At 42.7% G+C, this 15,160-nt stretch overlaps 2 protein-coding genes across 6 annotated transcripts in view; both read left to right on the top strand.

Moving 5' to 3' along the window:
- Positions 1–15,160, top strand: part of FNIP2 (folliculin interacting protein 2) — a 138,145-nt gene that overhangs the window by 91,819 nt on the left and 31,166 nt on the right. For all 5 annotated transcript variants that reach the window (XM_050790940.1, XM_050790938.1, XM_050790939.1 and 2 more), the window contains 6 exons: positions 134–335; positions 653–741; positions 2,448–2,594; positions 2,713–2,882; positions 9,241–10,567; positions 11,437–11,593. In XM_050790940.1, coding sequence (XP_050646897.1) covers positions 134–335; positions 653–741; positions 2,448–2,594; positions 2,713–2,882; positions 9,241–10,567; positions 11,437–11,593 — 2,092 coding nt within the window. The remainder of the gene's footprint in view (positions 1–133; positions 336–652; positions 742–2,447; positions 2,595–2,712; positions 2,883–9,240; positions 10,568–11,436; positions 11,594–15,160) is intronic.
- RAPGEF2 (Rap guanine nucleotide exchange factor 2) overlaps positions 2,901–15,160 on the top strand; it is a 487,682-nt gene continuing 475,422 nt past the window's right edge. Inside the window, exon 1 of the mRNA XM_050790923.1 lies at positions 2,901–4,626. Coding sequence (XP_050646880.1) covers positions 4,593–4,626 — 34 coding nt within the window. The 5' untranslated portion in view covers positions 2,901–4,592. The remainder of the gene's footprint in view (positions 4,627–15,160) is intronic.

Below are 15,160 nucleotides of genomic sequence, written 5' to 3'. Positions count from 1 at the left end.
AGAGAATGAACTAAAGGCGGATATACTCTTAGTTACGACTGAATGTTCTGGGTGTCATCCCCAGTCATTACAGTTGACCATCAGTGTGACTCATTGATGCATGGCAACTTTTCAAACTTATATTTCCCTCCAGGTCAACTGATGAGACATTCAGCTTGGCTGAAGAAACCTGTAGTTCTAATCCATCTATGGTTAGGAGGAAGAAAATTGCCATAAGCATCATCTTTTCCCTATGTGAGAAAGAAGAAGCACAAAGGAATTTCCAGGACTTCTTCTTTTCTCATTTTCCCCTGTTTGAATCTCACATGAACAGGCTGAAGAGTGCAATTGAAAAGGTAATAAGGATGTAATCCAAAGTCAAATAGAGAAGTGATTGTGGGGCTTTGAAAATGGCAGAATTTCTCTCTTTATGTATCAGATGTCTTTCCTAAGGAAGTTAAATCACCCGTAGCAGTGATAAATTCTTAGGCATGTTGATGTTAGTTACCAGATACTGGGTTGCCTTAGGGAAAGAAATTACTGCTTTTTCATGACTGAAGGCATTATTACCTTGAGTGTTGTTAATTGATTACATATTTTTTATTAATAAAGCCCAGTAGATAAGTTATAAAATTTCTTCTCAGTAATTTGGCTTGCTTTCTCTTCAACAAAGGCTATGATCTCCTGTAGGAAAATAGCAGAATCAAGTCTCCGAGTCCAGTTTTACGTCAGCCGTTTGATGGAAGCTCTGGGAGAATTCAGGTAAAGTGGCAAAGTTTGGCAAATCCAGCAGGAAATATTTATGAGCAGCCATGGATAAAGAGAAACTGTAACTTGGAAGAATTGGGGGCCTGGCAGTTATTCCTTACTTTTGTGGTTCCGCTCTTCAAGGTGGAAACAGAACAAATGAAGCAAAAAATTTAAATAATTTACCAATAAGTAATCCTCACTACTGCTCGACCGACAGTCCCTGATAGGATTGTTTTTATCAGGATGAATGGGGAAAACTAATGTTCAGGTATCTCTCACCAGTCTATTCATTATTGTATGTCAGCCTCACAAAAGCCCTAAGCACTACTAACCCCGTTTTACAGATGTGGAAACTTGAGTTCACAGATGCTTATTCAAAGCACAGATGGAGAGGTTATGCATGTCGGGGAGACATACATTCCAGTTTGCCAGGACAGTCCTAGTTTATACCCAGTGTCCTCTGGAAACTGGTGTCTAGAGTCCTCGCTCCTAGTATCTGTGTGGAAAGGGAGTCCTTGCTCCTTGTATCTGCATGGAAAGGTAAATTGTGTTGGGTAGCAGGTGGGATCCTCTTTCATCATGCTGAGTTGGGATTGTTGCACCATTTAGAGCCGCTTCCTTGGTGGGGAATGGAATCCCACTCCAAAGCAGTCATGAGCTAATGAGTCAAACTGTTACTCCGTAGCTGAAGGAGAAAAAAGATTTATAATCCTTTGAATGTTAGAACACTTTTATGATGCTTAACGTATATGTTGGTGAACTCTATAATGCTACCTGGAGCAAAATCACAAGCCTTTTTTAACTCTGGGTTATGTGTTAAAGTACTCAAGTAACATGTTACTCATTATCTGGTGATCGCTAAGACTTAAGTCATATATTTGAGAATGACATAAAGTTGTGCTCTTTGATGGCAATCTGATGATTAGTACACCTTCCATAATTTTTTGGGAAAGCACTAGAGATTTGCCTGTTGCTCTGCTGTGGTCAGACTGGACACTGGCTTGCGCTTGAGAATCTGGGTCCTACTTTTTTTTTCTTTTTCCTGTTTTTTTAGACTAAGTCTCGCTCTGTCACCAGGCTGGAGTGCAGTGGTGCACTCTCGGCTCACTGCAACCTTCACCTCCTGGGTTCAAGCGATTTTCCTGCCTCAGCCTCCTGAGTAGCTGGGTTTACAGGTGCCTGCCACCACACCCAGCTAATTTTTGTATTTTTAGTAGAGATGGGGTTTCACCATGTTGGCCAGAATGTTCTCAGTCTCTTGACCTTGTAATCTACCACCTCAGCGCTCCAAAGTGTTGGGATTACAGGCATGAGCCACCACGCCCAGCCGAGAATCTGGGTCCTACTTTAATGATGTGTCCATTTTTCAAAGGTCAAGAAGCTGAAAGCGAGGCTTTCTAGTTCTGTACTTTCAGTTTCTGTAGAGTCTCTGTAGTAGCAACCCAACTTAGCCGTTGTCCCATGGAAGCAGCCATAGACAGTAAATAAGTAAATGAATGAGTATGGCTGGGACCTGGTAAAATTTTTTACTTACAAAGAAAGGTGGCAGTCAGATTTGGCCTGTGGGCCACAATGTGCCAACCCCTGTTATGTGTGGAGCTTGAATCTTTTAAGGACTACATAGATTCACGTTGTTTTCTCCTTTATTCTTTTACACCAAGGTTATCCAAAATAGTATTTCTGACACTTTTGTGTTTCCCTCTCTTTCTGTTCTATAGAGGAACTATCTGGAACTTATATTCTGTTCCAAGGATAGCTGAACCTGTATGGCTTACCATGATGTCTGGCACTTTGGAAAAAAACCAGCTCTGCCAGCGCTTTCTCAAGGAGTTTACGCTTCTGATAGAACAGATCAATAAAAACCAGTAAGCTTCAACTCTCTGGAGACTTGTATGCAAATCCCATAACCAATGTATGTTCTGCATAGGACGTGCCTCTTTCTGTATTGACTAAGTTGGTTGTATCTTTTTCCATTTCTCCAAGGTTTTTTGCTGCCTTACTGACTGCAGTGTTAACCTACCACCTGGCCTGGGTCCCAACTGTCATGCCTGTGGATCACCCTCCCATTAAAGCCTTCTCAGAGAAACGTACCTCCCAGTCAGTGAACATGCTGGCCAAAACACATCCATATAATCCTCTCTGGGCACAGCTGGGTTAGTACCTAATTTGACTATTCAGAGAATATATAGGATGGAATAGGAAAAAAAAAGCTAGAATTTGTAGTTTATACTGGCTCTCTCACCCAATAGTTCATAAGTTGTCACTGGGCAGATGAGGAATAGGAAGTTGGTCCCTGGATTCTAATTGTAAGGCCACCACCTTCCTCTCCTTACCCCAAGTGGCAGCTTTGTGCTACACTCTTAAAGCAGTGTAAGCCAACTGTGTTCTCCCATTCCACAGCGGCTGTTCACCCTCAAGTAAGATTTCTTAACCTCAGCACTGTTGATCAGATAATTCTTTGTTGGTTGAGTTGTGGGGTGTAGGAAGAGCTGTTTTATGCATTAACAGATGTTGAGTGGCATCCTTGGCCTCCATTTACTAGATGCTGGTAGAACTGCCCCTCCCACCTCCCACCCAAAGTTATAACAATCAAAAATATCCACAGAAAAGCACCTCATCCTGGAAAGCAGCATGTTATAATAACAATAATGAAAGCTGACACTATGAGCCAAGCACTGGTTTTACACATATTCATTAGATTCTCATCCCTACACTTATTACTCTCAGCCTCATTTTGTAACAGTACAGATGTTGTCTTGTCCTTGTGCTCTTGGTCGTGAGATGTATAAGCGAATATAAGCCCCCTCGTGGTTAGGGGTAAAAGGCATGTTCTAAATCAATTAAAGAATTTATGGATATTTAAATGGACTTAAGGGAGGGGGGATATGGAGAGAGGCTAGTTAACAAATACAAAATTACAACTGGATAGGAGGAATAAGTTCTAGTGTTCTTTAGCATTGGATTAGGATAGTTAATAGCTTATTTTCAGAGAAAGCTAGAAGAAAGGTTTCAAATGTTCCCAACACAAAGAAATGATAAAAGTTTGGGGTGATGGATATGCTAATTGCCCTGATTTGATCATTACTCAGAACATGCCTAACTCATTCTTGGTCATACAGGAAGTTTTTCCTGGGGAAGACAGAACATGGCTGTTTTTATTATAGAACATTAATAGTCTTGAAAGAAACGTAGGCTCATTAAGTGGAGAAGGAAAGGGGGCTGGATATTAAGGGAACATTGTATTCCATGCTGCTGGGTCACCCATTTTAAAACAATGCTAATTAAGTAGTGTGCATTTAGTTAAATCAATGTACTCATAATTAGGTGTGCTTCTCATCTGAAACATAACTGAGAGCCATTAATTCCCTATGTTCAGCATAACAAGGAAGAGTCTTTTCCTGTAGGTTCACAATCCTCGTCTTTCAGAGGAGATCATGTATTGCTGAAAGTCTTCAGTCCTCCCTTCCCCCAAACAATCCATGAGGGGTCTGGCTATTGACAGGAGGAGTGTGAGGAGGGGACAAGGCCCTGGTCATCAAAGGCCTGTGATAGCTTCTGGTCAGCGAAGGCCTGTGATAGCTTTGTAAAGCCAAGTGTGAGTGATGGCCGAGTTTCCATTATTACAATGAAGTCGGGGGGCCTTCAATAATTTGACAGGTAGAAGCACTTGCTTCACATTTCATTGTTCTCATTCAGTATTTAGCAAGTCACAGTAAACATGAAAATAGAAACTTCTGGGAATATACAGTGATGCAGATATAATTTCAATCCAGGTTCCTAAGTATAGAGAAGACTATCTGGAATCATTCCAAAGACTCCTCTGAGAGCTTTCCAGGACAGGCGCCACTGTGTGTTCCCCCTCCATGGCTGCTCAGCACTACCAGGGAAGAGGGGGGGAGGCTGGATGCCACTTTCACAGGCTTGCTGCTCAGGAGCTCGGTGATCCTTGCTTCTGCCCAGCCACTTCCCTGTGTACAATGTGATGCCACCCGTTAGTGGGCTGTGGAAACAATTTAGTGGGTTTAATTAAAAAGCATTTAATTGGTGTAATAGAATAGAAAATATCAGTGACTTACATGTATACTTTGTAAAATGTCTGTTTCAAAAGGTGCATTGAGGTTGCAGTATAAAATGTATTTCTTTCTTGGAATAGGTATACAAAGTTTGAATGCTGCTGTCTACACCACTGACTGAAGTAGTTCCATAGTCTCTTTTTGACCTATATGGAACTTAAGAGTTAAGAGTTTGTGGAAATGAAAAGGACCTTTTCTACCCAAAAGAGATTTGGACCACTGATTTAATATAAGTTAAAATGTGTGAAATTTTTTTCTCAGAAGTTTACCTTGTATTTTTCAAAATGCAGTGGAATTAGACTACAAATCAATTTTTTTTTAATTCTCACTGTCTCAGAAATCAAACCATGTATTGTTGTTGTTGTTGTTGTTTTTGAGACAGAGTCTCACTCTGTCACCCAGGCTGGAGTGCAGTGGTACAATGAAGGCTCACCACAGCCCCAACCATGGGCTCAAGTGATCCTCCCACCTCAGCCTCCCTGGTGGCTGGGACTACAGATGTGCGTCAACATGCCCAGCTAATTTTTGCATTTTTTGTAAAGGCAGAGTTTCACCATGTTTTGCAGGCTGGTCTCGAACTGGGATCAAGCGATCTACCTGCCTCTGCCTCCCAAAATGCTGGGATTACAGGTGTCAGCCGCCGTACCCAGCTGAAAACCACATTTAAATAACCCACAAGCCAAACAAATTGCACAAAAGAAATTAGAAAACATTTGAAATAATGATAATAAAGATGAGATAAGTTAAACTGTGTAGGGTATAAGGAAACACTGTTGAAAGGGGAATTCTACAACATAGACATTATTAGAATGTGATCAGGAATAAGTGTGCCTTTAAGATCCTTAACTCTCTTCTCGTCTCCTATTTTTGTTCTCTCTCAGCTTCTCCTTGTTTATTTTTGTTTCTGTCTGTGTAGTCCCCTACCTCTCTAACCCCCTTTCTTTCACCATGCTTTCTTTACAGAACTTCTAACTTCTCTCAGCTTCTCCACCTCATTCTTTCCTCTCTTTCTAGTTTCCAACTTTTCACTATTGTTCCCCTCAATAGTTCTTTCCTTTCTTCTCCCTCTTCCTCCCTCTTTTTGTTTTCTTTTTCTCTACTTGTTTTACCCTCCTGGCTGTTATCGCCTCTCCTTCTCCATCCTCTTTTGGCTTCACCCCAGTTCTCTATCATTTTGCACCTCTCTAACATCCCATCTTTTTTCTTTCTGCTTTCCCTTCTCTCTATTCTTCCCTCTTTCTTCCTAGTTTCCTCTGTCTCTCTACTCCCTCTGTCTCTCCCTCCCTGAGTCTCAACTCTGTGTCCCTGTTTGCCACCGTTGCTTTCTGTGACCTCTCCTCCTACTTCGTCCAGCACCTTTCCTGCTTCCGTGCACTCTGTCTTTGGCCTGTTTCACTTGTAAGCCCTCTTGACTCCTTCACTTTTTCTTCTGCTTTTTCCCCATTTGCGTCTCTTTTAAATTTTTATTTTTAATTGAGGTAAAAAGCATATAACAACGTTTATTATCTTAACCATTTCGAAGTGTACACAGTTCAGTCATGTTAAGTACATTCATGTTGTTGTGCAATTTCTTCATTTTAAAAAATTATACTCATGAAAACAAATCTACTCTAAAAATTAGCTTCAATTATCCAGGACTCAAAAAAAATTGCCTTCAACTTCCAGTAACTATTTAATATTGTGGGTCTATTGTTTTAAAAATGCTTTATTTTATGAAGTTTGGCTATAATATATTAGCACTGGTTCCAGTCACATTGCACTCATTATTTTATATAGTTTAAGTGATTATAAATTGTATTTTTAATAACCTTCCTTGTTTTACCATTTCCATTTATTCCTTAGTTATTAAAATGTGCAATACTCAAATGCATTGCTAAAAAATCATATTCTAAGTGTTCTTTCCCCTGTAGTTTGTTATGCCAGATTTTGGATAAGTAATGCTGCTTCTTTATTAATATTGAAACTGATTTAACAAAAAATATTTCATGAATTCCTGAAATGACTGTTGATATCCTGCAGCAGTAGGCAGATGTAATCAAAGTAACAGTAATGAGCTCTTAGGAAGGTTTTCTCAAACAGAAATCCTAGCTTCGGCCTACAATTCTGAGTTACTGTCTTGAATTCTAGGCTGATTTCTCAGTCACTTGCAAAGTCCTCTCAATTAAAACTCTATCAGCCTGTAATCTAGTCATTTTATAGAGAGGATTATTATTATTTCTGTCCTGCCCTTTGAATATTCTTAGGAACCGTACACGAGGGACTACTCGCAGAAGGAGGTATTTCCTAATGGGTCCCTGGGGAGGTACTTTCCGATGGTTCTCATCACTTTTTTTCCATACTCATCTATTTTAATTAGTCTTATCCAGTATATGCCCTTATAACTGCTTTCCCTTCTCTCTAGATGCATTCCTCAGAGGGGTTCTAACTTCCTAAATTCTGATTTATGCCGATTACCATGTATCACTTCTCCTCCTTTATTTAGTATCTTTTCAGCTTTTGATTTGTTCCAACATTCTGGTTGGTTTTTTTTTTTTTTTTTTTTTTTTTTTTTTTTTTTGAGACAGAGTCTTGCTCTGTCGCCCAGGCTGGAGTGCAATGGTGTAATCTCGGCTCACTACAACCTCCGCCTCCCGGGCTCAAGCGATTCTCCTGCTTCAGCCTCCCAAGTAGCTAGGTTACAGGTGTCTGCCACCACACCTGGCTAATTTTTGTATTTTGGGTAGAGACAGGGTTTCACCCTGTTGGCCAGGCTGGTCTCGAACTCCTGACCTCAAGTGATCCGCCACCTTGGCCTCCCAAAGTGCTGGGATTACAGGCGTGAGCCACCATGCCCAGCCCTCTGGTTATTCTTCAGTGGGTTTCTAATTCCAGTTTGGTTATACAAAGATACAATGAGATATCTTTTTTTTTTTTTTTTTTTTTTTTTTTTTTTTGAGACAGAGTTTTGCTCTTGTAGCCCAGGCTGGAGTGCAGTGATGTCACCATGGCTCACTGCAACCTCTGCCTCCTGGATTCAAGTCATTCTCCTGCCTCAGCCTCCCAAGTAGCTGGGATTACAGGTGCCTGTCATCACGCCTGGCTAATTTTTTGTATTTTTGGCAGAGACGGGGTTTCACCATGTTGGCCAGGCTGGTCTCAAGCTCCTGACCTCAGGTGATCTACCCACCTCAGCCTCCCAAAGTGCTGGGATTACAGGCATGAGCCACCACACCCAGCTGAGATACATCTTTAGGATTTTAATACAGTGCCTGTCCAGTTAGTAAACGTGGGTGCTTTATTATAATTTTCCATCACATCATATCATATGTATAACTTTATTATAAAGTGTAATAATCAAATTATCAAATGCCGTAGTTTTAATAGTTAGGCACTTAAGTACTTTTGATGAAAAGCTTATTGCTGGGTGGTTGGATGACACATTTACCCTTATTCTCTCCTCCTTAAGCTGACGGTAGAGCTCACAGTACATTAGTCAGTTTTTAATCAACTTGTCAGGATATAGCTAATGGGACATATTTTTTTCCAGTTGAATTTTTTTTTCTTTTTTTTCTGAGACAGAGTCTCACTGTGTCACCCAGGCTGGAGTGCAGTGGTGCCATCTTGGCTCACTGTAACCTCTGGCTTCCAGGTTCAAGCAATTCTCCTGCCTCGACCTCTCAAGTAGCTGGGACTGCAGGTGCACACCACCACGCTCGCCTAATTTTTGTATTTTGGGTAGAGACGGGGTTTTGCCATGTTGGCCAGGCTGCTCTTGAACTCTTGACCTCAGGTGATCGCCTGCCTCAGCCTCCCAAAGTGCTGGTATTACAGGCATAAACCACTGCGCCTGGCTCAGGTGAATTTTCAAGTGAATTAAAACCTTCAGACTCATTAATGACTGAGTGATTTTCTTCTTGTTAGTCAAACTGATTCTGCTTGGTGTGTGTATGTGTATTAAGAGAAATCTATGTAGACCACCTCATTAAGTATTTTGAATTAATTCACTGCACTTCTGTTGAGAAACTCCTGAATTTGGATTTCATCCCAAGGCCCAATGTCCTGGGATTCTTCCAACAAATTCTTATTATTTCCAGTTTCCAAGATACAGTATTAGATCTGGTCACATACTCAGAACTCTGGGTTTAACCTTCTTTGGGCCATCTCATTGGCTGACCCATTGAGCTGCAGGGAAGACCCAGCAGGCACTGGTAGGGGCTGTGTGCACAGCAGCATGACTCCCACACACCAGGGGTGGTGGGCTGCAGCCTGTGTCCAGGCTGACTCTCTTACAGGGGCAAAACTAAAACATGGTCATTACTAGAAAGTAGAAATCAGGAGTCTGAAGCAGGGATTCCAGATTGGGAATATAAGTCATCTATTTTGCTCTTGTAAAGGCTGATATATCTGTGACATGCTAACCCCAGAGACCACTGCCTTTGTGTCCACCTTTGCTCTCTAGGTGATCTTTATGGAGCCATAGGCTCTCCAGTGAGACTGACTCGCACCGTAGTGGTAGGGAAGCAGAAGGACTTGGTCCAGCGAATACTTTATGTCCTGACCTACTTTCTCCGTTGCTCTGAGCTACAAGAGAACCAGCTGACCTGGAGTGGCAATCACAGTGAAGGTGACCAAGTTTTAAATGGGAGCAAGATCATAACAGCCTTGGAGAAAGGAGAGGTGGAGGAGTCCGAGTATGTGGTCGTTACGGTGAGGAACGAGCCCGCTCTTGTACCCCCCATCCTACCACCAACAGCAGCTGAGAGACAGAACCCCTGGCCGGCAGGGTTTCCTGAGAGCCCAGAGGGCACTGACAGTAGAGACCTGGTTCTTAAACCTGACAAAGAAGCTAACCGGAGGCCAGAGCAGGGTTTTGAGGCTTGCAGCACAGGATGCCAGGGGCCAGCATCAGGTGCTTCCTGGAAACCTCAGAATGCATTTTGTGGGGATGAAAAAAATAAAGAGGTACCGCAAGATGGCTCTTCAAGACTTTCCAGCTGTGAAGTTTTGGGGGCAGGGATGAAGATGGACCAGCAAGCTGTCTGTGAGCCATTGAAAGTGGAGATGTCTACGAGACTGCCAGACCGGTCAGTGGCCTGGCCTTGCCCTGACAGACATCTTTGGGAGAAACCTCCCATAGAAAAGGTCACTTTCCAGATAGGAAGCTCCACATCTCCAGAGTCTGACTTTGAAAGCCGCATGAAAAAAATGGAGGAACGGATGAAAGCCTGTGGCCCCTCCTTGGAGGCCAGGGAGGCCGCTGACACAGCTCAGGACCCGCAGATTTCTAGGAGCCCTTTCAAACCTGGCTTTCAGGAGAATGTCTGCTGTCCTCAGAATCGGCCTTCAGAGGGGGATGAAGGCGAGTCTGACAAGGGTTTTGCAGAGGACAGAGGCAGCAGAAACGACACAGCAGCAGATGCTGCCGGGCAGCTCAGCCACGCTGCCGACTTGGGCGCAGCCTCCCACCGCGTAGCAGGAACTGCCCCGGGGAGGCTGGAGGCGGCTACAGGTTTGTATGTGAAGGCTGAGGAAGGACCTGTGCTGGAGCCTGTTGCCGCCAGCTGTGTCCAGCGGGGCCCTGGCCTCGTGGCTCCTGCAAATATCCCCTGTGGGGATGACAACAAGAAGGCCAACTTCAGGACTGAAGGAGACATTCCCCGAAATGAAAGCTCGGATAGTGCCCTGGGAGACAGTGACGATGAAGCTTGCACTTCAGCCATGCTAGATCTGGGTCACGGTGGTGACAGGACTGGAGGGTCCTTGGAAGTGGAGCTGCCTCTGCCAAGGTAACTCCGGCAGGCTGGGAAGTAGAGGGAACTGGGTTCAAATCCCACTTTCTTGGCCTGACGCCTGTGATCGTGTTAGCTTCTACTATTGTCTGCTTTACACACAATATCTTTTTTTCCACAAAGTACTGGAAGTATTATTAATTTTATACAAACGGTTTCCCACCTGTCCTTCTTCCAAGGATGGTCATTGGCTTAGTACCACTGAGCTCACTGGGGCAGATGGCCAGTGGTTGTCTTTGCAGCTATCATGACCCTCTGGGGAAGCTAAGGGATGTGGTGGAGATGGGAGAGGGAACAGGGAGTTTAATTTTCTGTCAACTGCAGGGCAGGTCCGTGGCTGGCAGCAGATGCCTTGCTTCAGAGGTGGTGGATTACACTCGCCGTGTGGCCTCTCTCCTGCTGATCAGAGCAGCGTGAGGTGGTTGGGAAACAACACCTCTTCCTTAACACTCCATCAGGTTGATTATTTGGTCTGTGATGACTGAAAGCAGTAATTAGAGATTTCTTCTGTTCTTCCGCACTGTCATGGGCACCATTCTGTGCAGATATGTCAGATTCCTAAAGCCAGGCTTTTGCAAGAGCCCTTCCTGAGATATTTTCTTTTGTCAGTATTTTGACACAGACTGCCTGGTGGATGTCCAATATGAGGTACAAAAACAAACTCATGACCAGCCATGGATATAGTTTTTTTTCTTTAAAAAACTCCCTTTTCTCCCGCCTGTGATCCACTTACTGGAGGGTTGGTGACATGGGCCACCCTGAATCTATTTTATTTACCTGTGTCATTGGAGTGCTTGTACCAATTGTAATGAAAGAAGAAAGTACATTTTCAGCTGTGCATTTTAATGGGCCACATGTTGTTTTAGGTCTCAGAGCATCAGCACCCAGAACGTAAGGAACTTCGGCCGCTCACTTCTGGCGGGCTACTGCCCCACATACATGCCTGATCTTGTGCTTCATGGGACCGGCAGTGACGAGAAACTGAAGCAGTGCCTGGTAACCGACCTCGTCCACACGGTCCATGTAAGTGATCCCAGCGTGAAGCCTCTGGCTGCTGACACTGTGTCAGCCAAGGTCTTGGCCGACAACAGGTGTTTAGACTGAAGAGAGACTAGTTAAGGGATTGTTTATGGAGATGTGGGCAGGGTTATGGGAACCAGCTAGGGCTAGTGAGGCACCTGGGGCCTAGCAGCAGCTGGAAGCTAGAAGTACACCTGGGCCTGACAGAGTAAGGGGAGGGAGCGTAACATCAGAGCCCTGGAGAGCCTGAGCCAGGACGAGGAGTGGCCTGGCTGCAGGAGCAATGGAGGGGGGGGTGACTTCCTGCCATCCCTCCTCCCATTCTCTGATCTCTTTCTGGTGCTTCTCATTGGCTGAGCCCAGCTGAAAGCCAGGGAGCAGTGGCACAGCTGATGCAGACACAGCCTTGTGGTGCATAGAGGTCAGCCTCCTGGGGCCCAGAACAGGACAGAGAAGGGCAAAGAGCTGCTCTGGAAGTGGTGGGTTAGCAGATAGGCCGGGCAAATGGAATAAACAGCACAGATGATGACAATTATATGCTGTCACGGTGAGGACCAAAGAGATGTCACATATGGTTTGTTTGTTATCCGATGCTTAAACAAGCTCCTAAAAGTAATTTATTTTAACTGATTTGTCATTAAGTTCACTTTGATGGCTGCATAAGGATGACTGTATAAAGATTAACAAGTCTTACTGGAAAATTGCCTCGTGGCTGCCATTAAGTGCTTTTCTGCTATCTGCAGTGCTGCAGGAACTAAGCAGTTAAGGAAACTGTCAATCTGATGGGCCTGTTTTTAATTGAGCTGTTATTGGGCAGATGTGCAAAAATAGGCATTTTGTATTAGAAACATTTTGTATCTTGTGCAATAGGGAAAGCCCTCATCGCATTAAGAAAATCAGAATTTGGCCTGTTACCTACCTCCTCGGCCAACAAGTATTTTTTTTTTGAGGTGGAACAAAAGGCATTGCATGTTATCTTTGGCCTTGAGCATCTCCTCTGTGAAGACTAAACATCAGACACAGGCTAAACAGGCTAAGTATATTTATGTGAAGTGGGAAAAAAACTCAGTAGTGAAGCAGATGTCCTCATAACCTCCCTCAATGGGGAGGGCAAAGAGATGAGGCTAGGGCTGTCCGAAGCTGGGGAAAGCCAGCCCAGCGTACATGTGTGTGGCCAAATGTTCCTAACCCCACCCCTGCTTTGTGGTCACATACCACCCCTCACCAGGATACTCCTGGAATGAAGCTAGGAAGTGCTTTTGTCTCTATAATATCATAATTATTTAATATCATAATTTCTCTTTATAGTTATGAACACCACATAGTCATCATTTTACGAGTCCATGCATCAATGACCCCTGTAAGAATAATGCCCTCATTGTATCATGCTATCTAAGTTGTCCAAAATGATGTCTGATGCCTTGGCAATTCCACAGGCTGTATTTATGTGTGTTTAGTAACTGCCTATAACATTAAGGTACCTTTTCTATCTGCATCTAATATTTATATTCACACATGCCAAACTGTGAGGTTTTTTTTTTTTTTCCTGCTCTGCTATCATTTGATTTCTAAGAACCTTGGTGTTGCTTATCGGACCTTCCTTCCATAAAGCCCAGTGAGCTGCTTCTGACAGAGGTATCAAGAGACTACAGGAGAACTAACGGGATTGTCCTCAGTGACATCAGTTTTACCAGCTGGGGACTTTGTTTGAATGCCTTGGATTTACTCACTGACCACTCTGGAAATGCAATCTATTGATTGATAACCCTTCTTGAACTTGTCTGTAAAACCATTCATGAAATATTTTGTGTTTCCATAGGCTGGCAAGTTCTAATTTTTGTGTATTAGATTTTCATGGTGACCATCTGGCTCTATAATTCTTATATTTGAAAAAACACAACCATGTTTACTCTGTCATTACTCTTCAAGCGTTTTCATATTTCATTTTCCCTTCCTTTTGGACGGAGTGTTTTCACACTGTAGCTTTTCTCATTTCTTTAAACTATGCAATCACCCTGAGAGATCGAAAGTTATTACGCATAATAACCTATATTGTGTCAAATTGTGGGTACATCCAAAGTGCAGCCACGCGTGGGTGTTAATAGGAAATTCCAAAGAGTTCATAAAAATATCTTCAGAAGTTTAATACATTCAGAATACATCCAATTAGCGTTAGTGGATTTCTAATTTCACTTGACACATTCATCATAATGAGTTTTGCTTTTGAAGTTGTGTTCTGTTTAAACTGCCTCTCAGACTGGCGCTCTGGTCTATGGCAGTATTTAAAAAAAAAAAAAAAAAAAAAAACAGACTTACTTTCAACATCCATTTACAAACATTTGTTGAAAAATATTTTAGAAGTATTTGTTTAAACATTATACTGAATTTACTGCTCCATAAAGCCCAGTGAATATTTAAATTCTTGAGTATGTTGCCAGAGAAAGAAGCAGAGATCCAAAAACAAGTGTATGACCAGAGTTAGAGCTGAAATAATAGCTTGTTGAAGAAGAGAAAATTGTAATAAATTGTTTTATCATAACTTGCTTTTTTGAGTTGGGCACAGTGGCTCACGCCTGTAATCCCAGCACTTTGAGAGGCCAAGGTGGGTAGATCACTTGCGCTCAGGAGTTCAAGATCAGCTTGGGCGACATAGCAAGACTTCATCTCAAAAATGAAATAGCATTTTAAAAAATAGGAAAAAAACCTATTTTTTGAACATTAATTTCAGTGTTCATGCTAGATTTCAGGAGGCTTTGGTACTCCTAATTCTTTTTAGAGAAGGATTTTTAACTGTTTAAAAGCAATTGATTCCGGTTATTGACCTCTTCTAGACCTGTGCACAATTTGGATTTTATAATCTGTCTTACATAAATTGAATGTGTGTGTTTGTTTGTTTTAGAGATGGGGTCTTCCTGTGTTGCCCAGGCTGGACTCGAACTGGGCTCATGTGATCCTGCCTCATTCTCCCAAGTAGCCAGGATTATAGGCACAGGCCACTGTACCTGGCTCTAAATGTACACTTTTATAACTACTAGTTTGGAGTTTTTCTCTCATTGAGAGATTGCTTTGTAAAGCTTCCAATATTAAGAATTTTTGTGTACTTTTCTTATCCTAGTCTCTCTTATGAAAGAAAGATATAGTAACTTTATTTCATTGATTTTCATTTTTATTGCTGACTTTCACATATCAAGATTCAGAAGTTCTTTAAATATTTAAACATGTATTCTTGTTTAGTCCATATACTACCTCTTTTCTGTCATTTGAACTCTCTGCCTCCTAACATATAGGTTATACAGCTGCCTTAAATTAGTGTAAAGTAATACAGTTTCAGTTTTTTTCTTGCCACATCTTGTGCATTCTTTCCTCTGTTTTCTTTTTGACTTTAAACGGAAAGAGAGCAGGCGTACGTGCCAGCAGCATTCTATGCCTGTGACTCCTGGGTAGCCTTTTGCCTCGCCTTTTTCCTCCTGTGTCTGGCCTGTGAATACTGCTGACGGGGGTACTGTTGGGGTTATTTTGGGGCAGTGTAAGGTGATGGAGGATCACTGACTTAGTGTCGATGGCTTGGGT

This window comes from Macaca thibetana, chromosome 5 (assembly GCF_024542745.1).
Source record: "Macaca thibetana thibetana isolate TM-01 chromosome 5, ASM2454274v1, whole genome shotgun sequence".
In the NCBI taxonomy this organism is placed as follows: domain Eukaryota; kingdom Metazoa; phylum Chordata; class Mammalia; order Primates; family Cercopithecidae; genus Macaca; species Macaca thibetana.
Note: the sequence above shows the minus strand (reverse complement) of the source record. Positions and strands in the feature narration are given on the sequence as shown.